The 20,732-nt window shown below is 38.3% G+C and overlaps 3 protein-coding genes across 3 annotated transcripts; 1 reads left to right on the top strand and 2 right to left on the bottom strand.

Annotated features, from left to right (window-relative positions):
• Positions 1–9,691: 9,691 nt before the first annotated feature.
• kctd12.1 (potassium channel tetramerisation domain containing 12.1) lies at positions 9,692–11,237 on the bottom strand. The gene has a single exon (XM_027009590.2). The coding sequence runs from the start codon at positions 11,221–11,223 to the stop codon at positions 10,363–10,365; it is 861 nt and encodes a 286-aa protein (XP_026865391.1). The 5' UTR covers positions 11,224–11,237; the 3' UTR covers positions 9,692–10,362.
• A 3,305-nt stretch (positions 11,238–14,542) lies between these two features.
• Positions 14,543–18,156, top strand: acod1 (aconitate decarboxylase 1). The gene is made up of 5 exons (XM_027009598.2): positions 14,543–14,784; positions 14,968–15,129; positions 15,261–15,350; positions 16,538–16,737; positions 16,953–18,156. Exons 1-5 carry the CDS (start codon positions 14,773–14,775, stop codon positions 17,920–17,922), a joined length of 1,434 nt encoding a protein of 477 aa, XP_026865399.2. The 5' UTR covers positions 14,543–14,772; the 3' UTR covers positions 17,923–18,156.
• A 331-nt stretch (positions 18,157–18,487) lies between these two features.
• On the bottom strand, positions 18,488–20,707 carry zgc:162944 (uncharacterized protein LOC569993 homolog). The gene is made up of 4 exons (XM_027009599.2): positions 20,513–20,707; positions 19,951–20,122; positions 19,462–19,660; positions 18,488–18,816 (listed from the first exon to the last, which is right to left on the bottom strand). The coding sequence occupies exons 1-4, from the start codon at positions 20,618–20,620 to the stop codon at positions 18,621–18,623; spliced, it is 675 nt and encodes a 224-aa protein (XP_026865400.2). The 5' UTR covers positions 20,621–20,707; the 3' UTR covers positions 18,488–18,620.
• Between the last annotated feature and the right edge of the window lie 25 nt (positions 20,708–20,732).

Here is a 20,732-nt window from a genome sequence, read left to right as displayed (position 1 = left end):
CACTGCAGCTACCATTACCCTCCATTAAAGAGATGTAAAATAAGTCTTTTTTTGTTGTTATTCTTATAATTTGGGATGGCACAGAAGATAAGAAATCACTGAAAATGGTTCTGCTAATTGGAAATAATAATCCCTGAATCTCCACTCAGTAAAGTAAATAAATAGAGCAATAATGTATGCAATGCTATTTTCTTTTTTCTATGGCAAATGGAAATTCAAGGCAGCAGGAGTTGGCAGGAAAAATGAGCTACAGCAAATCCAAACTCAGATCCCTAATACTGTGCAGTCATTCAGTGCTGTGAATGTGTCCGGCTGCCACTATCCATTTGTAAACTCTAAAACATCTGCAGATGTAATGGGATTCACACCCGACCCTGATACTGTGCTCCACTCCTTAAAGCATTAAGGCACTTGAGTTTGAAGCCACAATTAATGATTTTCACATTGTGCATTTTAAAGAAGATTTTTTCAGTGCTTGGCAATTCACCAATTTCCTGACAGAAAATTACTTCTTTCTGTAATTTCTTTAATATGCCCGACCTGCCCGAAATACCTCCCATTTTAGCAGACTTTGCTTGCTTTAGAAATTTGCATAAGCTACAATGTGTCTAATAAGCAACTTCATTTTCACTGCTCCAGTACCATCAATACAAACTTCCTCACTTCATTATACCTCTTTTGCTCAGTGACTGACTGAGTTTCTTTGAAAATAATATTTATTTTAAAATGCAACATTCATTTGAAAACCCCTTTTTCCCTTATGAAAAAAAAACTGTATTCAAAGCTTAATCATTCACATCACCTCACCTCTTTCATTGGCCTTAGGCCTCTGTTTCATCGCCTGCAGTTTACAGGTAATCACACTCCACACTCCACCATTTCACTGCGTGTTGTACTGTGTATGACTATGTATGTGACAAATAAACCAAACTTGAAACTTGAAACTTGAAACTGCACCCAAGTGATAAACATTTTTGCCATTTAATAAGGCCATGGTCTGAGGCCCAATCTTCCTCACAGTCATTGTGCTAAGAATGTTTTTAATACTGTCTGTTCCTGCTGTTGTTTATTTGAAGTCCTCTGTGGAATTTATGTAATTATCGCAAACATCCCTGGAACACCTGCAATATGAGTGCCAAACATTTAAAAAATGTTAAAGAGGCTAAATTTCAATTGTTTATATAAAGCATAGAATAGTGTTCCAGTGTCCATTTACAGTACAGTACAGTATTTACACAGTAGTTCTTAAATGGCTTATACTGCTCCTGTAGATTTGCAGGTAGGGTTTGGCACTAGTAAGGTTATAGGTTCCATTTCCAGGAAGCACGTCTACCATCATACTACTCCATATGTAAGAGCATGTGCTAAACGCTGTGCACGTGTCACACTAAGATTCAGTTACTGCTAAACTGCAGGGAATTCCAAACTAACACCATTTTGCTTTACTTTAGAATTTCAGCATTTTATACCTTCTAATCTTTTTTCCATTCTGAATGTGCATGTTAACATAAAATGTGTATTCCTTTTTGAAGGGGTACTAATGATTTTTATTAGCCACACTAATTAATGTTGCTGAGTTCATCCTCAGCATTATTTGTACTGAAATGTAATGTACACATTTAATTCCCATAGTTCCATCCATCATCTTCTGTTGAAATTTGAACTTCTAAAGTTTATGACCTGTACAAGCCACAGTAATTATGTGTTACAGATAGTCACTTAGAGGTCCATAATGAGTAAAGGAGAGTGTTAGGAAAAGTGTGGTTTTACTGGACCTGATTTTAAAATTCCAGGTACTGATAACATGGTGTAAAATTAAATCCTTGTCTAGTCGGATTGTGTAAACTCAGTTTCCTTATCAGCCTGTTAATCACACTGAAGTCATGTCCTCAAAATATGCAGAGCAATTTTCTTCTGTGTATATAGGTGTCTGTGAAATTTTGTGTTTCTGTCACATATACCAGAGTTTTCCAGGAAAAAACATTGTGCTACTACCGATGAAGTCCAAGGTGTTACGATTCCAATAGGAACAAGGCAAGAGGTAGAACGCAAATGCAGGAGGTGGTTTATTAAATGAGGGAAATACGAACATGAACGGCAAAACAAACAGAGGCAAAGGACTAACACTTACAGTAAAATAATACACGACCGGAGTAAACGGAGAAGCAATGGCGATGACAGTACAACAAGCATCCGGTAACCCTGACGGAAAGAACGTAACTTACTACAATAACCGACCACATGGGCAACCAAACACAGGGCTTAAATAAACAAGACAGTCAAGCACTATCAGGCACAGGTGAACATATGAACAGGGAGAACCAAAACAAGGACTGGAATGAAGAAACCAAGAAACGGAACAACCAGGAAACAAAAGGAAAACAGTCACAACAGGGAAACTATGGAAACAGGGATATCAGGAGGGTGGCCATTCGTGACACAAGGCATCATGAAGAAATCACGTTACTTCACTTGAGTGATAAGGAAATTCCTGGAAAGCCATACTTCCATATATAAAACTGCAATTCCCATGACTCAGTTCACCAGTTCAGTCTGCTTACCTTAGAAACCTAGACAGACAGCACCTATATGGATGAATTTCTTCACCAAAAAAAAGTCTTTTATTGAGAGTACTGAACAAGATCACATTATACTTAATAAACTCTTTGAATTCAGAACAGTTATATTGTACTGAATTGTTGAAACAACACTTATGTAACATTGTTAAAGTAAAAAATTCATGTGGAACCAGTATACCTATTGGAATTGTTTAGTTGGTTGGTTTGTTTTTTGATCACAGATTATTAGGTTGCTACAGGGGTGAGGTAGTTAATTTTACAAGATTGTTCTATTACTACAACTTGAATCTGAAGGTCAGCAAGACTAAGGACCTCGCTGAGGACTTCAGAAATCCCAAGAATAAACCAAATACTAATTAGCATTACTATAAATCGTCAGTTGCTTTTGGTTTCTTGGCCTATAAATCTCTATCGAAGTGTGTGCAGCTGTTCTGAAGACTTCCTGTACTTCCTGGTTATTAAATGCCTTTATTAGGAGTTCAAATAAAAACACCCCCTATTTTTGGTTAATATTAGAACTATACTCATAGCTATAGATGCACAGTGCTACCCAGCTTCTGGCTCATGTGCTGCTGGTCCAGATAACCCTTATGTCTGGTCCCAGCAGCAATGACACGGGGGAAAAAAGCTCTGCACATATTACTACAGCACCACAAAAAGTGTCCACACTATGTAATTGAGATGTACTACAGAAATCTTTAGGAACTGACATAGGTTTCATAATTGAGATTTATACCATCAGCTGTAGCAACAAAAACCAATGCATTATTCTACATTATTCAGAAAATAAGGATTCCAATGTATTGATATGTAGGGTAGTTTTTAGTTCTATGCTTTAATTAAATTACTGCTCTACTGTAAATGAGACCACTGTGATTTAGCAAATTAGAGTAACTTTACAGTATGTGGCTTTTATATTCCTTGTGTTCAAAGCCACAGGAAGATGCATTTTACTTCTTCTGGACAACGAACCGGCGATAGAGTTGAACTGTATAGCAACGCCTGAGGAGCAATTCGACTTAAAGTGTTAGGTCAGAGGTTTTCACACATTCTGGACAGGTGATCATTTTCCACTCACAGATAGTACAGAACAGATAGTACAGGCTCGTGCAAGTGTGGTGTTCCCTGGAGCTTGTTGGGGGCTTGTTCTGTCCCGGAGCGCTCTGTGTAAGAGAGTTTTCCTGAGAGGCAAGGATGGCTCCCTGATGCTCACTAGGGATGTTGGTGCCACTACCATCACACACAAGGAGACCTGTTCTGGCTTCCTTGCTCGAGGCTGCGAGGGGGCCATGGAGCAGGTTTTGCAGTGTTATTATGCTATTATAAGTCCTTTCTGTTTGTATGACGATTGTCAATCATTGATAATGTTACACTGGCTTTATTTATTTCTGGTTAGTGCACTTTTAATGTTTAATTTTGTTTTTGTCAGTTTTGTTAAACTCTTCGGGTGGAGACGTGTTTGCGTCCACCTTTATCCTGCAACTTCTATGCCCATAACAGTCTGAAAGCTAATAGTGGACACATAAACCTCTGAGACAAATCATTTGTGACTGTATTACCAGTGGACCTACATATTGTCTTCCAAGCTTTTCTTAGAATGATTATTTGTGCCATTTGTGGAAAGCTTTACTAAGTACGGTCTTCTGTGACATATTAGTTATATTAGTCTTGAGCAATATGTTTATTCTGCCTGTGTGCCTCATCATTATCAGGTCATTCATTTGTTTGTTTTACTCTTGGCCCTTTTTCATGCCCAACTGGTCTAGCAATTGTGATTTTTCCAAGTTGTTGGAAAAGCCATGTAAATAAGATTAATGTTGTACTGAAGATACAAGTTGCATAGTTCCTAAATTCTGATGCCTGAGTATTGAAAAGTATTCTTGGAAAAACAAGTTCGTTTGACTTTTGCTATTTTAAAAAGTATCTGAACTATTTAAGGTTGTCACAAGCAGCTGTTTTATCCAGAAAGTGGGCAGAGTAGTGAGTACACTCAGTTAAAATGGTACCATCTGACTGCACCCTGGTGGGCAGTTTCCCTACTGCCCCCCCAGCCTGATGTTTAACTCAGATCAGTATCCCTGCTTGCGCTGTCTCAAGCACGGGGTGCTTCCTCTGCCATTTGTGGGGACTGTATAGTGGATGAGTGTTTGACGCAGGCTGCAGAGGGGAGATAAGGGGTCGATGTAGAGGTGTGTGTGTGGTGTCTGTGCAGTGATTGCCCGACACAAAAACTGTTCCATTTCTGAGTCTCCTGTCATTTTAAACTGGGGCAACACACAAGCACACAGAGAGTCTTCATTAGTTTTAAACCAATTATTAGTAATGGTATCCCCTTATATTTAGATTGGTATCCTCCTATACTTCGACATGTAAGCTTTGACTGCATACAGCATTAATAGATAATACATTAAAATTACTGTCACATTTTATATATGCACATAATATGTAAAAGCATTATTCAAAAACAATTTATTTATGATGAAATAGAAAAAAATGATACCTAAAAAACTTAAAACCTCTGTTTATATGTGTGTGGCTGTTGGAATTAAAGTATATTCATCAAACAGAGGTTAAATGTGCAGAATTTTGTCAAGAACTAAAAAGCTTATTTTGAATAGTGTAGTGCCTGTAATGGATGGTCTACCTTTGTATTTCATAGCATGGTGGGGCATGGCCTCCCAACATGATACATATTTTATGCCTACACACATAAATCGCTTTATTTGAAGTTGAAATGGATCTTCGTGATTCGCTTTCCTCTGATAATCTGGGACTGTCTTATGCAGGATGAATATTTGCTTTCTCTAGTGGTGCTCCTTGATGTATGTAATGTGAAACTGCTCGAGGCTGCAACTCAAAATTTGTAGTATGCTTGCGTTGTCTGGTATACTGGGAAGTACAAAAGCAGCTTTTCTGATACAAGAAATGTCTATGAATATTCTACAACTGCTTAATTGTTTTGTAGCAGTTAGGCTGTTTTAGGGCGATGGATTAGATTACAAAAGACAAGATTATACAAGTATGGAAACAAACAAAATAAAATGAGGATATAATGTCTTTCACCCATATGAAATTAATCTACCCCCTAAAGGATTAATGTATTCTTTGAGAAAACAGGAACTATTAATTATGTCCATCCAAAATCAATTGGCTCCTACACTCAGGGAAAATGAGCATAAATACACCAAAGAGACATCAATCAGTTATTGATTGATTAGGATCTGTTTCTTTTTTATTTGAAACATCTATGTTCACTCGTCCTTATCTTAACGTTAGCTGAGGTAGGAGATTTGAGATACAGAATCTCTTCCTTGGAATTCACATAAATTGTTAGAAACGTCACTGAACTGCTGTGAGGTGGCTGATGCAGCTAATCTCTTATCGTAGCACCAGGGTTTTATACAATGCTTGAGGGGGCTGTTCATGTACCAACAGTGGTGTAGGTTTCATTTCAGCTTTCAGGGAGGAGTGTACTGGAGTGTAGTGTTTATGGGCCTTAAAAACAAACTGATGCAAGAGCACAGAAAGACTTTCACGTGCTGCACATCTGCACATATGTAACGAGGTCGAGATAGAATAAATATTTTAATAAAATCAGGAAATGTGTGATGAGGCTATAACTGCTCATAATTTAGATTTGAAATATGTCACATCAAACTGCATACCATATGTCATTCCCAATGAATGCTATAATTAAACAGAAATACAATGAATGCGTTATTTGGTAGCTCACCTATCTATCCTATGGCACTCTCATTTGCCTGATTATGAATTAATTTGTCAGCTGATCATATACAGCACATGGAGCACCAACAACCAGTACCAACACCTGGTTTATACAAATGATAGAATGTCCCTGCTGATCTCTGATTTGAAGGCTATAATGATATTGGATTTGTGATTTTCAGTGAAAATGAGCTGTTGGTTGAAAATTGTAGTGGTTTATGTCCATTCAATGTCACTCTTAAGAGTCCAAAAGGGGCCATTCTTTGTTCATGTGGCTGATTAATGATTGTGATCTATGAAGGGCTCAATCTTGTTGAATAATGCTGGACAGATGTAGGGAGGCAGGCAGGCCTCGGTATATCCGGGGACATTATCCAGTTTTGAAAGGGATCATCTTAAAAGGAAAAGGTTGCCATGGATTTTGTCTTTATTGAACAGTTTGGCTCAGCTACAAAAAATGTCAAAAATGTGCATCATTTTTTCTTTGACACAAAGAGCAGAAATTGAGCATTTTACAGGGAACATGGACTTGAACAGAACATGAAACTATTATGATTTACTGAGGGGGGAAAATGTCCTTTTAATTAAAATAATTATTGTACAGTTTGAAGGTGATTGTATCTCTTGGACTCATTGTACTGGTAAAGTGGTTTGGCAAGCTGGACACCATATCAGTCTTTAATATACTAAACAAGTTTAAATGGTATGCAAAATTGAGAATATTTTGCAGTTTATTATGTCTCTTGAGATTTCTTGTGTCATGTCTTACTGTACAAATATTCAGATTTTTCTATTAATTGTTATAATAAATAGGTTGTGATACATATTAAATAAAAAGGCAAAGGGTTTGAGGTTGTGTTTATGATCAACAAAATTACTTAAATAATAATTCCAGCATGCTGAGAAAATCTTTTTTCCTTTCCTTTCCATGTATAAGGAAAACACTGTTCATATCACAGCTGCCCAATATGAGATGTCTCTCTCACACACAGATGAACATGAAATGCCTTTATAGAATAGGGAGACTAACTCCTTGTTCTAATTTAAATAACATAATAAAAAATCAGCATATGCCTGTAGTATAAAACTACTTAAATGTTGGATGTTGTTTCAGCCAGTTATGAAGGCAGCAGTGGTGTGGTACTTGGATGGACTGATTTAGATTCATTTACATTTGAATCTTTCAATGTAGTTTAGCTGTGATAATAAAAAGCCACTATATGTAAATTCATATAATAAGCGCAAACACGTCCACACTCATACATATTCCCAAAGAGGCATACAAACACACATGCATAAAGAGCACAGGGAGGTTGCTTTTGCTCAGGTTTGTATCTGTCTCGTGTTGCTCTGTCACACCTGGGAGGACTGGAAGCCAACAGACTGCAGGGTAATTGCATTAGTAAAAAACTTGATCTCTAAAATATTATGCAGAACACTTGCACTATCAAAATTTTCACCACTGAGAACTGCAGAAGTATTTGCTTTGCTGATTATAGTTTATCACAGTTCTGATTTGAACATAAGACCTGATTTTCCATGCTTTCAACGTCAATTAAAGATACACTGAATTAACAGTGAGTAATGGGCAGTATTTATTCCTCAAAACAAAAATTAGAAACTATAACAAATGTCATAGGGAAGTACAAAAACTACAATGAGAGGGAAGGTGGTTTCAACAAAAAAAGAGCACTGCAGATAATGAAGTGATTCACTGTACCAAAGTAGTTTTATGGAACCATTTTTCTTTTTTTTACTGAGAGGGATCTCAAATTCATTAACATTACAAAATTTCCAAGGTTAGCCATCAGCATAGCTGGCTAGCTACTGCCTGGTTTCCTGGGAAGTGATAAAGGTTAGGTGGGCCTTTCTGTGGACAGATAAACAACATGAGCCATCACAGCAAACTATATATCACTATAATAAAATTCAGATTATACAATTTTTTGTCAGATGTCTTTGGGTTACTGTAGCATCTGCTACAGAGACCACTACCGGAAAAACAAAATGTTCCTTTAAAGTAAATGATTTCTATCAGTCCTTCATCACCAGTAGCCTTGTTCTAGTAGCATCTGCAGTGAAATTACATTTTTTCCCGATCTGCAGAATGCACACAGCGATTGCACACAAGGGCTGTTGAGAACAGAGATTCCAGTTTCCAGCCCGTCTGCCATTCCTGAATGTAAGCCTGACTCGATTCAACCTGACTCAGCAAGTCCAGACTCTAGATATACTATTACTTTTGATGTATTAATATTCTAGATATATTGCTGGAAATATTGTTACAGTTAGAGTTTGTTTAGTGGACAGTTGTTTCACATTAGACTTTTTGGACCCTACATAAGTGAAGTGGGCTATTGTTTCAGACTTACTAAAGAAATGCATAGATCTGTAGAATGGATGTTCAAAGTGTTAAGATATTCCCATATGTGAGAGATGTGTGAAAGTAGATTTTTAATTCACACCTTAATTAGAATTACTAAGTCTTGGTAGCCAGTTGAGTTTAAAGTTAATTTTATGACATCCAAATACAGATAAGTTACTAGACAGCTTCAATTCAAAATAATTATAAATTGCTTAGGGAATGTCGGTGATACTAGTACAAATATTTATGTCAACATTTTCTAAAGTGTTAGCATAACCAAAAGGAATTAGATTTATTTTCTATGTGAAAGAGTCCAAAAGCCTTGTTGAATGGCCAGTATGTCTCGTGCATTCTCATTGTGACAAGCATTGTCAGATATCTTCAAATATATATATATATATATATATTTAATGCGGTGAATAACGAGAGAACGAGGTCTCTCTAGGACACAAAGGTTTGTCCCTTACGCGATGGACCTTTTTATCCCCACAGCTGGAAGCTTTTGTTATTTACACTTGAAATAATGACATCATAATCGGGATACAGCTGCATCATTTGCATTTCTGTTAGAAAAACGAAAGCGTGCCACCTTAGAATTTCTAATTCTAATTATGTGAAGAAACCATCATATTACTGACCTAGTTACCATATTTTTATACATGGCAATATTCCATTGCTTAGTCAATGAAAATCTCTGTGTGGAATCTCAGATGTATTTTCCTCTATGCTTTTGGGTAATTTCCTTGGCATATGTACAACCACATGAATCTGAAACCACGCATTTTTATTATTTCTAATCCTTCAAAAAAGCTCTTGTTGATTTGTCATGTCTATTTTCTGAAAGAACATATATAATGAATATTACAGACATGAAATATAATCAGTATTCATTTCAATCTCAAATCTCATTTCAATCTCAAGTTTATTTATGCATTTAGTGTCAGATGCATAATGCATGTGGTTGAAGGATTGAAGATATTAGTCCAAGAAATTTGTTGTAGTAATTTTATTTGCTCCCTCATTCACATGGCACATAAAGACATTAAAAGACATTTAGTAACATGTACTAGTTGTACATGTAAATAAAACAGAATTTATTATGAATAGAAAGTTTATAATTATATGAATGCAGCATTTGTATTTTTCAAACAGGTCACGGTGAAAAGTACAACAGCTTTTTAAGACTCATGATGGAATGAAGCATGCACTTTAACAGATCTAGAAGTCTGAGTCACATGAGATAAAGGTCTGAAGCTCAAAGGGTTTTAATGTACTTCAGGGATGCTGTAAATCATTTTCTGTAGCTATTTCCAGTCTAGTGCTACCGCCTCACCCCTTGTGAGATATGCTTCCCCTTCCACATACAGCCGAGTCAGAGGCTTATTCGGGTTTTTACTAGAAGAATGTACATGAATGATACTACATGTGTAAAGAAAACTTCCAAGTCATCCTGCCATAATAATAATATTTTAATCAAAATGGCTCTGGTCTGTATGTACATAGAATGTTACTTGCTATTAGCAAAGCGTAATTCTGTTGTTATTACCTGAGCCAGTGCCGTGGTTAACTTGCTTAACCTAAGCAAAGATGACTACAATGATGCTTACATTATATAGACAAAACACATTTAAAGAGAATGAGTTTCTGTTGGTGACGCATACAGTAGCCTATTTAACTGCCTATACAAATATTTCACTCTCGACAAAACACGTACTCTGTGTAACTTGTCCAGATTTTATCCTCGCTTGGGTCATTGCTGGTATAGGCACACGTCCCAGTTGAGCTACAGGCAACCATATGAAAGCCAACCTCCGTTAGTCTGTCAAACGCCTGCTCGAGAAAATTGTACTTGAGGTAGTAGCGGGACGTATACCTCTCTGGAGGCCTGTCGGGGTCTCTGCTCTCATTCAGAGTGTCTCCAAATACTTCTTTGGCGAGAGAAGTTTTCCCGCACACAGTGATTCTTGCCACTCGTCTGAATTTGGCATCAGTTTGAGTATCCCTTCCAATAGTATATGAACCCCTGTATCCAACTGTTATGTAGCCCGATTTTTTGCTCTCTGCGGATGGCGACTGTGTGGTGCCAAAAGCGGAGAGCGCGCGCGAGGTGTCCAAACCCGTAGCGCCCTGCAGAGGCGCGTCCTCCGGATCACTGTGGAGGAGCTCGTCGTTGATGGAGTTCTCCTTACTCATGTTTGGACTCAAGCGCTTATACAGGTCTCGCAACTGAAAAAACTCAGCCTCCCTCTGCAGTCGGTTCTTCTCTGGAAAATAATCTGGCAACACAAGATTAAGGTCCCGAAGGTAATCTAAAATATAGCGGAACAGAAACCCATCCCTATCCAAAAAGAAGCGCCCTTTGCTGTCTCGTGCCAGCTCTTTTGGTGTTTTCTTACTAAACATGCTCCAAAGAAGAGAGTCCGGGACGGCGATTAAAGTTTTGTGTCTTGTCACATACACTTGCCCCCCAACATTTAGTTCAATAATTTCGGAAAACAGGGACACAGAATCTGTGCCATTGGATAGTCCGCGCTCTGGGTTTGCCAAAGCCATGCCGTCTCGCTTAATTTCAGGAATGACTAGAACCGCTCGCGACAAGCCCGTGAAGATACCGAAGCAGGGTTGTTTAAATAGACAGCGTGGAGCGGTGTGGGAGGAGAAAGCAGAGTGCAGACCGCGTGTGTGCAATGATGGGCCATAGGCGTTAACCTTTACTGGCAAATAAGTGAGCTGTTTGCGAGTTTTAATGTCGCATATTACAATATGTGTCTTATAAATCTTCCACACTTCTCTGGAGGAACGTCGTAGTACAGATATCTGCGCTCTGGAACATAGGATCAAAAACGTCAATAACCATCGATAACCACGAAAAAATACACAATTCATAGCAATATTCATATAAAGCAAAATTCATATATAATTTGGTCAAAGATGTGTTGTTAGTGTGTGCATTTGCATTATATGCATAAATATCTGTCAATTTGTCAGATTATTCACAAATTGAACTATTGTTCACGGTTGCCATCTAGTGCTAAAAACCAGAAATTTCCGATTTCTTCAGTCACTATGGAAACACCTGAATTGAAACGTTATCTAAATTGTTTCGGTATGGACTAGTGCCGCAAATGACCACATTACATAACAACAACAACAACAACAATAATAGTGATTATTGTCATTTTAACATTATTATTATTCTTATAAAGATAAATATTTTGGATGGGCATGTAAAAGCATGAGCATGTTAACGTAATTACAGACAGACAGGCACAAATGAAGAAGAAGGGGAATAAGGAAAAAAATAAGAGGGAGGAGGAAGAAGGGAACATTCAAAATGCCACGTCACCTTGTTCATTTAAACCGTCTGTGAATGACCGTACTGGATCATTTCTTTTCAGCAGTGACTGTGTTCCAGTGACACCCAGAATGTGACGACAGAGAGTGAGGAGAGAGTTACTTATAAATGCCTCTTAAGTTAGCCCAAGTGAAGCTAATGTGTTATCCACAAACTGCTTCTGGGGTGGTTGGCTTTTTATTGTAACCTGTATGCCATAGAGTTCTGCACTGACCATACCATACTCACCTGGCTACTGGACTTTAAAGAGTCTAAGCACCTGTGGTTGAGATGGCTAGAGACAGAGGTATTACTTTTAGATCCTTTGGAATATGATTCCCTACTGCTCCCAGTAGGGTGGCCTGGCAGGAAGTGATGGAATCTGGAATTGGCACTGGAAGGGGGATGGAGAGAGCAGTTCCTGGCCAATTGATATAAAGGCCCAAGACTTTATGGCAGCTTTGCTCCAGGGCTGGGTGTGGTCATGTTCAGAGCTGCTTATGATGCCTTTCACTACTAGGAATTGCTGAGTCTCCTGGGGGATGAGAATTAATTTTCTGGGCCCAGCCCCTATCACTGATGCTGCTAACCAAGCTGTTACCATGGCCTAAATCACAAAGTGGGATGAGCACTATGCAGTGCCAGATCAGACCGGTGTGGCTACTGTGGCTACAGCAGGTGCACACTCTGCTGCCTGGGTGTGAGACACACACTACTCTGATCCACTGGCTGGTGCAGCCCTAAAACCACATACTTACCACCCAGCTGTCCATTCTCACATCCCAATATCAGGCCAGGCAGTATAGCTTAACCTGAGACTAAAAGTGCATTTCCCCTGGGGAGATGTTGGTCTGCTGCTCCATCGTTCGGGAGTCTATAAATGACAAGGTTCATGAGTGCCTTTGAAAGAGAACTGCATGCCCTGGCATGCCTGGTCCTCAGCATGATACTGAAGTGTCCCCACATCAGCCAGCACCATAGCAGCGACTGGGGCATGGTGCATAACACCTCCTGAAAGCACCTGACTGATTTCAGAAGCTGTGGTTTGAAACCCAATACTGGGGAGCCTTTTCCAGATTGTAACTTAAGCCTGGCTCCTCGACCCACAGCAGGAGCTGATGGACAGTCCGATGAGGCCTTGCTCTGTTTTGTTTTGCATGTTGGATGTAGTCTACTGGGTTCAGACAAGGGTGGGCTGACACACATTGTTGGTGCCTCAAGGCATCTTGGGACCGTATCACCCCCAGGACCCCATTCCCTGTCCAGCCCACTTCTAGCAGGTCCACAGACAAAAGAACACAGTTTGGAAAAAGAGAGCACACAGAGAACTGAAGCTATCCAAGAACTGTTTCACTATTGGAGCAGTTCAACGAGATTAGATTGGGTGATTATGTGGCAAGCGATTTAATTAATTTTAACGTGAATAATTTTGTAATTAATAGTGATTAATCACATAACTGAAAAATGCTTGTTTGAGAGCCCTAATTATGTGCACAGATAATTCTTTTTTGTTTTAACAGAATCTTAAAAGCAAACGAATAAAGCTATTGATTAAACAAAACATGCACTATGGGAATCAATGAAAGTACCCAGGAGTTTGACTGATTTCGTTTTCATTTAATCTTTAGAGGTTTTGTAACCAGCGTAAGCTCCATCCACTTCAGTCATTTGGTTTGTTTCCTGCCAAAATGAGGAACAATGGCAAGAAAAGAATTTGCATTCTACAGGTCTATACTAAACCTCGGAGTGTCTACATGTGATGTGTCCAGTTTCATTTCCCTATCTCATCAGCAAAAACACCAAACCCTATTCTCATAAGGCAGACAGTATATATTACTCATTGCATAGCACAGAAGATGGCATATGACGATATGGTTATTGTAACAGGTTGTTGTTTCCAAGATAATTTACATAAAATATTTATATCAAATTAACATTGACATATGCTATATGCTGTTATACACTGGTATATGTTATTCTAATTAATACTATATTAATGTTTATATTCATGAGGAGGGGTTTGTTTGTGACTGTGATGAATGAATATATATGATGTATATGTTGTATATACACTGCCTGGCCAAAAAAAAAAAAGGTCCCCACCTGGATTTAACTAGCAAATAGGTAAGAGGCTCCCCTTGGATAATTACTGCATGGGTGATTGTTTCAGCTGGCAACAAGTTATTTAACCCTAACTGATGCAGTGAGTAGCTTCTCATTTGTTAAACAACCATGTCAAAAGACATCCTGTGGTCATGGAAAATATGTTAATCTGTTTCAGAAGGGTCAAATTATTGGCATGCATCAAGCAGAGAAAACATCTAAGGAGATTGCTGGACTCTGAACCCCATTGAGAATCTTTGGGATGTGCTGGGGAAGACTTTGCGCAGTGGTCCAAATCTCCCATCATCAATACAAGATCTTGGGGAAATTTTAATGCAACTCTGGACAGAAATAAATGTTGTGACATTGCAGAAGCTTTTGGAAATGATGCCACAGCGAACATGTGCCATAATCAAAGGCGGTCCAACGAAATATTAGAGTGTGTGACCTTTTTTTTGGCCAGGCAGAGTATATCTTATGACTTTTTAGGTCACTGCATTAAACTGTGAGATTGTGAAACCATGAACTTTTCCATTGAGTTGTTTCTCTTTTTTGAGTGGTTTGTTAACCCTGGAAAGTTGATGTGCCAGTTCTTACAGGAGCACATCTATATAAGGAAAGCAGGTTCCTTTTCAGACCTCAAAGTCTCATCCTAACCTCCCAGAATGCTACGAAAGGTATTTCCACTTATTTTCAGCCAAGTGACAACTTTAGAATGACCTTTTTTATATTTAAAGATAGGCAGGCAACAATTCTTATATATTGTGAAGTGATTAATATTTACTTTGTTTTCTGTTTGTTTTTACTTAATTTTGTTATATTCTCTTAGATTAAAATATGTATCCTTGATTATCTGTTAGAGTGTTACAGAAAGCTTTGGGGCAGCTATATCATCTTTGAATGCAGCCCACCTGACAGATGGAGTTGTCCAGAGGAGTAAGAGAATGTTATTAGACACGCTTGGGGTTGGACTGCTTGGAACCACGACTCCAGTCTTTCATGTGGCTTTAGAGTACAGCAAGGTAAACATCTGGAATGCCACATTTCAGAGTATAAATGCTTTAACAAAATTACAGTTTTAACCCAAAGGTAAACTGTGTTTGTATCTTTTTTTTTTTTATTCTTGAGAGATTGTTTATTTTCTTTTTACTAGAGATATCAAGCCAAGGAGATCAGCAGTGTGTGGGGCAGACCAGAATCATCTCTTCCACCTCATTATGCTACATTTGTGAATGGGGCAGCAGTAGGTTAATACAAAGATAATTGTCCAAAATTGAAATTATATTAAAAATGTATAATATATATTACATTTATAAAATATAAATAATAATAACAACAATAATAACAATAATAATACACTTTATTTATATAAAACATTTCACACATTAAAATGCAACTCAATGTTGTACATACACAAAAACAAAACAGATAAGCAAACATTTATAAAAATAATAGAAAAATTGTCAGTATATCATTTTAAAATAATGATTAGCAAAAGCAGTATAATACAGATTAAAAGAAATAAATAAGAGACATAAAAAGTCAATAAAAAGCTAAGTAAAAAGCTAACAGTAAACCTAATTAAAAGTAAATAAGTGTTTGAACCTTTTTGTGAGAGAGGGAGCCTGACGAATGTCTATGTTTGTATGTTCCAAATCTTTGGGGCATAAAAAGTCTGTTTCTCTGCTTGTTTTAAATTTCATATGAGGGAGGCTACCAGTAGATGATCTAAACTCATGAATGGGAACCTATTCAGTTAGGCATTCAGATATATATTATGGTACTAAACCATTTAAAGATTTAAAAACTAGTAATAACATTTTATAATCAGTTCTAAAAGAAACATGCAACTGGTGTAGTGATGCTAAAATTTGTCTAATATAATATTCTCTGGTACATGTTAATATTCTTGCCAGTTGGAGTTTATTTACTGCAGTTTTAAGAAGCCCTATAAGAAGTGCACTGCAGTAAAATAAGCAAAAAAGACAAATGCATGAGTTAGTTTCTTGGCGTCTTGTGATCAAAGGTATGGTATTACTCATGCTATATTCCTCAGATCAAAAGGCAGTTTTAGCAATCTTATTAATTTGACATTTAAACCCCATATTACTATTAAAAACATATTAAGAAATTGTCCCCATTGTTCTTTGTGTCTATTGTCAAAATAATTCTCTGAAAAGAAACTATGAAAAACTTGCTAACATCTTGAATGTATCCAATCTTTCTTTGCCCCAAATTTATTATAAAATTAATCAACCTATTTCTAGACCTATTTTTTTCACTAATCTTAAGTAGTCATAAGCATTTGTTTCTTTAAAGAAGCAAAATGATTTGCCAAAGCAGTAAGATGACTTCATTTGTTAAACACTTAAAATGAAAAATCCCTTAAATATACAGTGCTTCACTGTAACTTGTCAATCCTGAATTCAGGTGCATGCCATGGATTTTGATGACACCTGGCATCCAGCCACTCATCCTTCTGGAGCATTGCTGCCTGCTCTTCTGGCTCTAGCTGAGTCTCTGCCCTCAAAACCTTCAGGCTTGGAACTGCTTCTGGCCTTCAATGTGGGACTTGAAGTTCAGGGAAGACTCATGAGATTTTCAAAAGAAGCACATAACATCCCCAGGAGGTACACCTGCCTTATGTTTCCTACTGTACTGTAGATAGTTAGGAGAGTGCAAAAGGTCCTCTGGTTTTAGCATACAGATATATGGTGAATAAGGCATTCTTCTTTCTTCCTTATTATATTTGAGCATCAAATCTAAAAAAAAAAATTTTCAACAATTTAAAAAAATTTTTTGTAAGGGTCACACAACCATTTTGAACCTTGTGTTTCTTTCTCAGATTTCATCCACCTACAGTTGTTGGGGTTATGGGCAGTGCAGCTGCCACAGCTAAGCTTCTTGGCCTGTCCCCTACTCAGAGTATGGCAGCCCTGGCTATTGCATGTTCATCTGCTGGGGCTCCTATGGCAAACACTGCCACTCAGACCAAGCCCCTGCACTTGGCAAATGCTGGGAGGAGGGGCTTGGAAGCCTCTCAGCTGGCCCTGCTGGGTCTAGAGGGCAACAAGCAGATTCTGGACCTGGAGTCCGGCTTTAGAATCTTCTATGAGGATTATGTTCCGCATCATCTGGCTGAGGTTTCCCCAACTGCCCCCTACAGATGGGTGCTAGAAGATCAAGATATCGCGTTTAAACGTTTTCCTGCCCATCTCGCCATGCACTGGGTAGCTGATGCAGCAGTAAAGGTCAGAACCAAAATCCTGGACCAAGACCCAAATGCAGATCTTAGTCAAATCAAGAGGATAACGGTGAGAGTCCCGTTATCCAGGTATATAGACCGGCCTATTCCAGACACAGAGCACCAAGCTAGACACTCTTTCCAGTTCAATTGCTGCAGTGCACTGCTAGATGGTGCAGTCACTGTGGAGTCATTCAGCAATAATCTCATGGGCAGGAAAGCTCTGAAAGAGCTGCTCCTTAAAGTCCATCTGGAACACCCTAAAGACAACCAGGCCAGCTTTGATAAGATGTACTGTGAAGTTCTGGTAGAGACAGCTCAGGGAAGGACACACACAGCTCGCTGCAACACCTTTTACGGTCACTGGCGAAAACCGCTGACTCGCGAGGACTTGGAGAAGAAGTTTAAGGCTAATGCATCAAGTGTGCTCACTTCTGATGCTGCAGATGGGATTGTCCAAATCATCGACAGCCTGGAGACAATCCCTGACTGTTCTGTGCTCGGGTCATACATGCAATTTCACAAACACACACCACACAAAGAGAAGTACTTCTATACTGCCTCAGTTTGAGTATCACTGCAATGTTTCAAAAAAAATATTATCTGTCTCATGCTAAGTCCTGACTGTATTTTCACTTTGATAAATTATTCTATACCTGTTTAAGTAGATAATAGACTGACTTTCTCGAGTTGTTATGAATAATCCAATTTAAAATTAGACTCCACTGCTGACTGCATAATGCTATAAATATGTAGATATTCTGACACATACTGGTTATTGATGGTAATAAACATTAAAACTCAATTGTTTTATAATTTAAATATCATACATGTAAGCTATTTGGGTACAGAAATCAAGACTTTGTTAGATTTAAATAAAACTTGTATTACTTTAAAACTTCAATGGTATTTAATTTGTGGCCATTGATCTTGTGAAGAACTGTCTACTGCAAAAATAAGTACAATTGAATATCCCACTTTTGGCAATACTAGGTTTCCTCAGATTCACAGGATTTCATCACTTGTCTGTCATAACACTTGGTTTTTAACTAATGTCTTGAAAATGGAAATGAGAGGAATTTCCACTGATTGGGTGTGTGACTATGGATAGAAGAAACGACACGATGACCACTGACTAGACTTGAATAACGTGCGACTCAAGTGAAGCATTTATTTAACACAAGCTGGCCATTTAGTTGTTGTTGTTTTTTTTACATTTTGAAGTAGAAATATGTCTGCCCTTGAGAGGTTTATTGTGCTAGAGTTCATTCAGGCTAATTTGAGAGTTTCCTGAACCATTACCCCAATTCCATCAAATATCTCATGGAGAGGTGCCTTGCACATGAAGGCACATGTAGTTACAATCTTATTTTTCTCATCCACATGGGCTTCACTGACATTCTTGCAGATGTGCTTACAGCCCAACTCGGTGATGGCCTTGGCAGTGTCTGGGACATCGGGACACCTGAATACAAGAAAACACATCAACACACTCAATACAGCACTCTCATTAATGTTATGCATTTTCTCCTTCCTTCTTAGTGAGACGTTGAATGTTTTCTACATACTATTTACAAAGAAATATCAGACTATCACAGCACTTTCTTGGTGTAAACATACTTCCAATTTAGCATGATAATTCTATCACAACCTCACTAAAATTAAAATAACATTTCTTTGTAAAACTAATAGAAAATGTAAACAAAACATGAGTAGTAAACATTGTAGTGAATAAAAGTGCATTTATATATAAATCAACTAAATTTAATTTATTATATATCCTGTAAATTCATAGAAAAAGTACATTTTGATGACTGTAAAATAATAGCTGGAGTACAAATGCATGTGCAATTTACACCTAAACTCCTAAGCTACGCATGTATCTGCAACCACAAAAGTCTTATATAATAAACACATTGGACATTTAACAGATACATTGTGAGATTGTTTTTGCATGATTGAATGAAACCTGCGTCGTCTTCAGCTTTGTATTTATATGTTGAATGTGTTAAATGTGTAGTAAATTACACCAAAAACATTTGAAGATTATCAAACGCTAAAATAGCACACTACACTTAATCTCATGTGCTATTAGGATATTTGGACGTACCTCTCATCCTTGTCATGGCCAACTGTTACTTCACAGCCAGGGAAAATCTTAGCTGCCAGCACTGGGGAGATACAACACAGGCCAATGGGCTTCTCCTCACTGTGGAAGGCCTGTAGCACTGCTTTCACCTGCTCATTGACCAAGCAGTCTTTGCCTTGTACTGCCCAGGTACACAGGTTCTTAGCAACTCCAAAGCCACCTACCAGGCAACAAATGAAAAGACAAATGTGCGAGGTTCTGGATTCATCACTGGTAGGCCTGCCACTGCAGCTGTTAAAGAAAAGGGGGTTGTAGCATTTCTAGGAATGCAGACTCATGGTCCACCGGGATCTGAGATCTTTGCGCTACCAAACAATAAGCAGAATAATAGAGCATTAGTAAAGACATACTGTGAATGTGGCTATTAAATAAGAGAAGAGGGGACCATAAAAAGGTTAAGAAAAAACGATGAGAGGAGTTGCAAAAAAGATGAGCGCACGAAGTTCTGACCTGGAAAGATCAAAGCATCGAGATCTTGTACACTGAGCTCGGATAAGTCTTGGATGTCGCCTCGGGCGAGCCGAGCGCTTTCCACAAGCACGTTCCTCCTGTCCTCTGTGGGAGCGCCTTTCACGTGATCTACCACGTGCATCTGATCGATATTGGGCGCAAATATTTTGACCTGCGAAAAATTAGACAAATGCAGGGATAGTGCGCAATTTATTCTACATTTACTTTTTGGCACAAAAGGTTTGAAGAAATAAGGCAACACGTGAAAGAGAAACGACACAAAGCCAATTCAGAAGTAGTGTAGGCAAATTAAACCGCTTCAGCGTACGAGTATTAAGTTCCATAACAGTCTGTGCTCGCACCGGTAAATGTCAGCATGAAATACAAGTTCGTCGTAGCTAACTAGCTACAACGCTGGATAGCTTTTTAGAATTGTCAAATTAATGCTTAACATACAGGACCAAATGTAGAGTTGCAAAATGCAAGAAACCTTTAAAAACATTACGACGAAGCTAAGCTAGCTATCTTAGTGCGTTCACCTAAAGGAAAGAACTTGACCTACACTCGCTCCTTGACGACTTAAATGAACCAGCGTTGCAGAAACCTCGTGGATCTCACTACCGTCCAAAACACCGCAGCCTGCTAAAACAACAGCCACGCGCTTACTCATTTTGTACAGTGCTAGCAATGACACACTTAATATACTGCGTACAACACCTAGCTACAGCCGTAAAGTTAAAACAATGCGGAGACTCACTAGCACCCCCAGTTGTTACGGTGGA

This window comes from Electrophorus electricus, chromosome 2 (genome assembly GCF_013358815.1).
Source record: "Electrophorus electricus isolate fEleEle1 chromosome 2, fEleEle1.pri, whole genome shotgun sequence".
NCBI lineage: Eukaryota > Metazoa > Chordata > Actinopteri > Gymnotiformes > Gymnotidae > Electrophorus > Electrophorus electricus.
The sequence above is the reverse complement of the archived record's forward strand: the minus strand, read 5'-3'. Positions and strand labels throughout refer to the sequence as shown.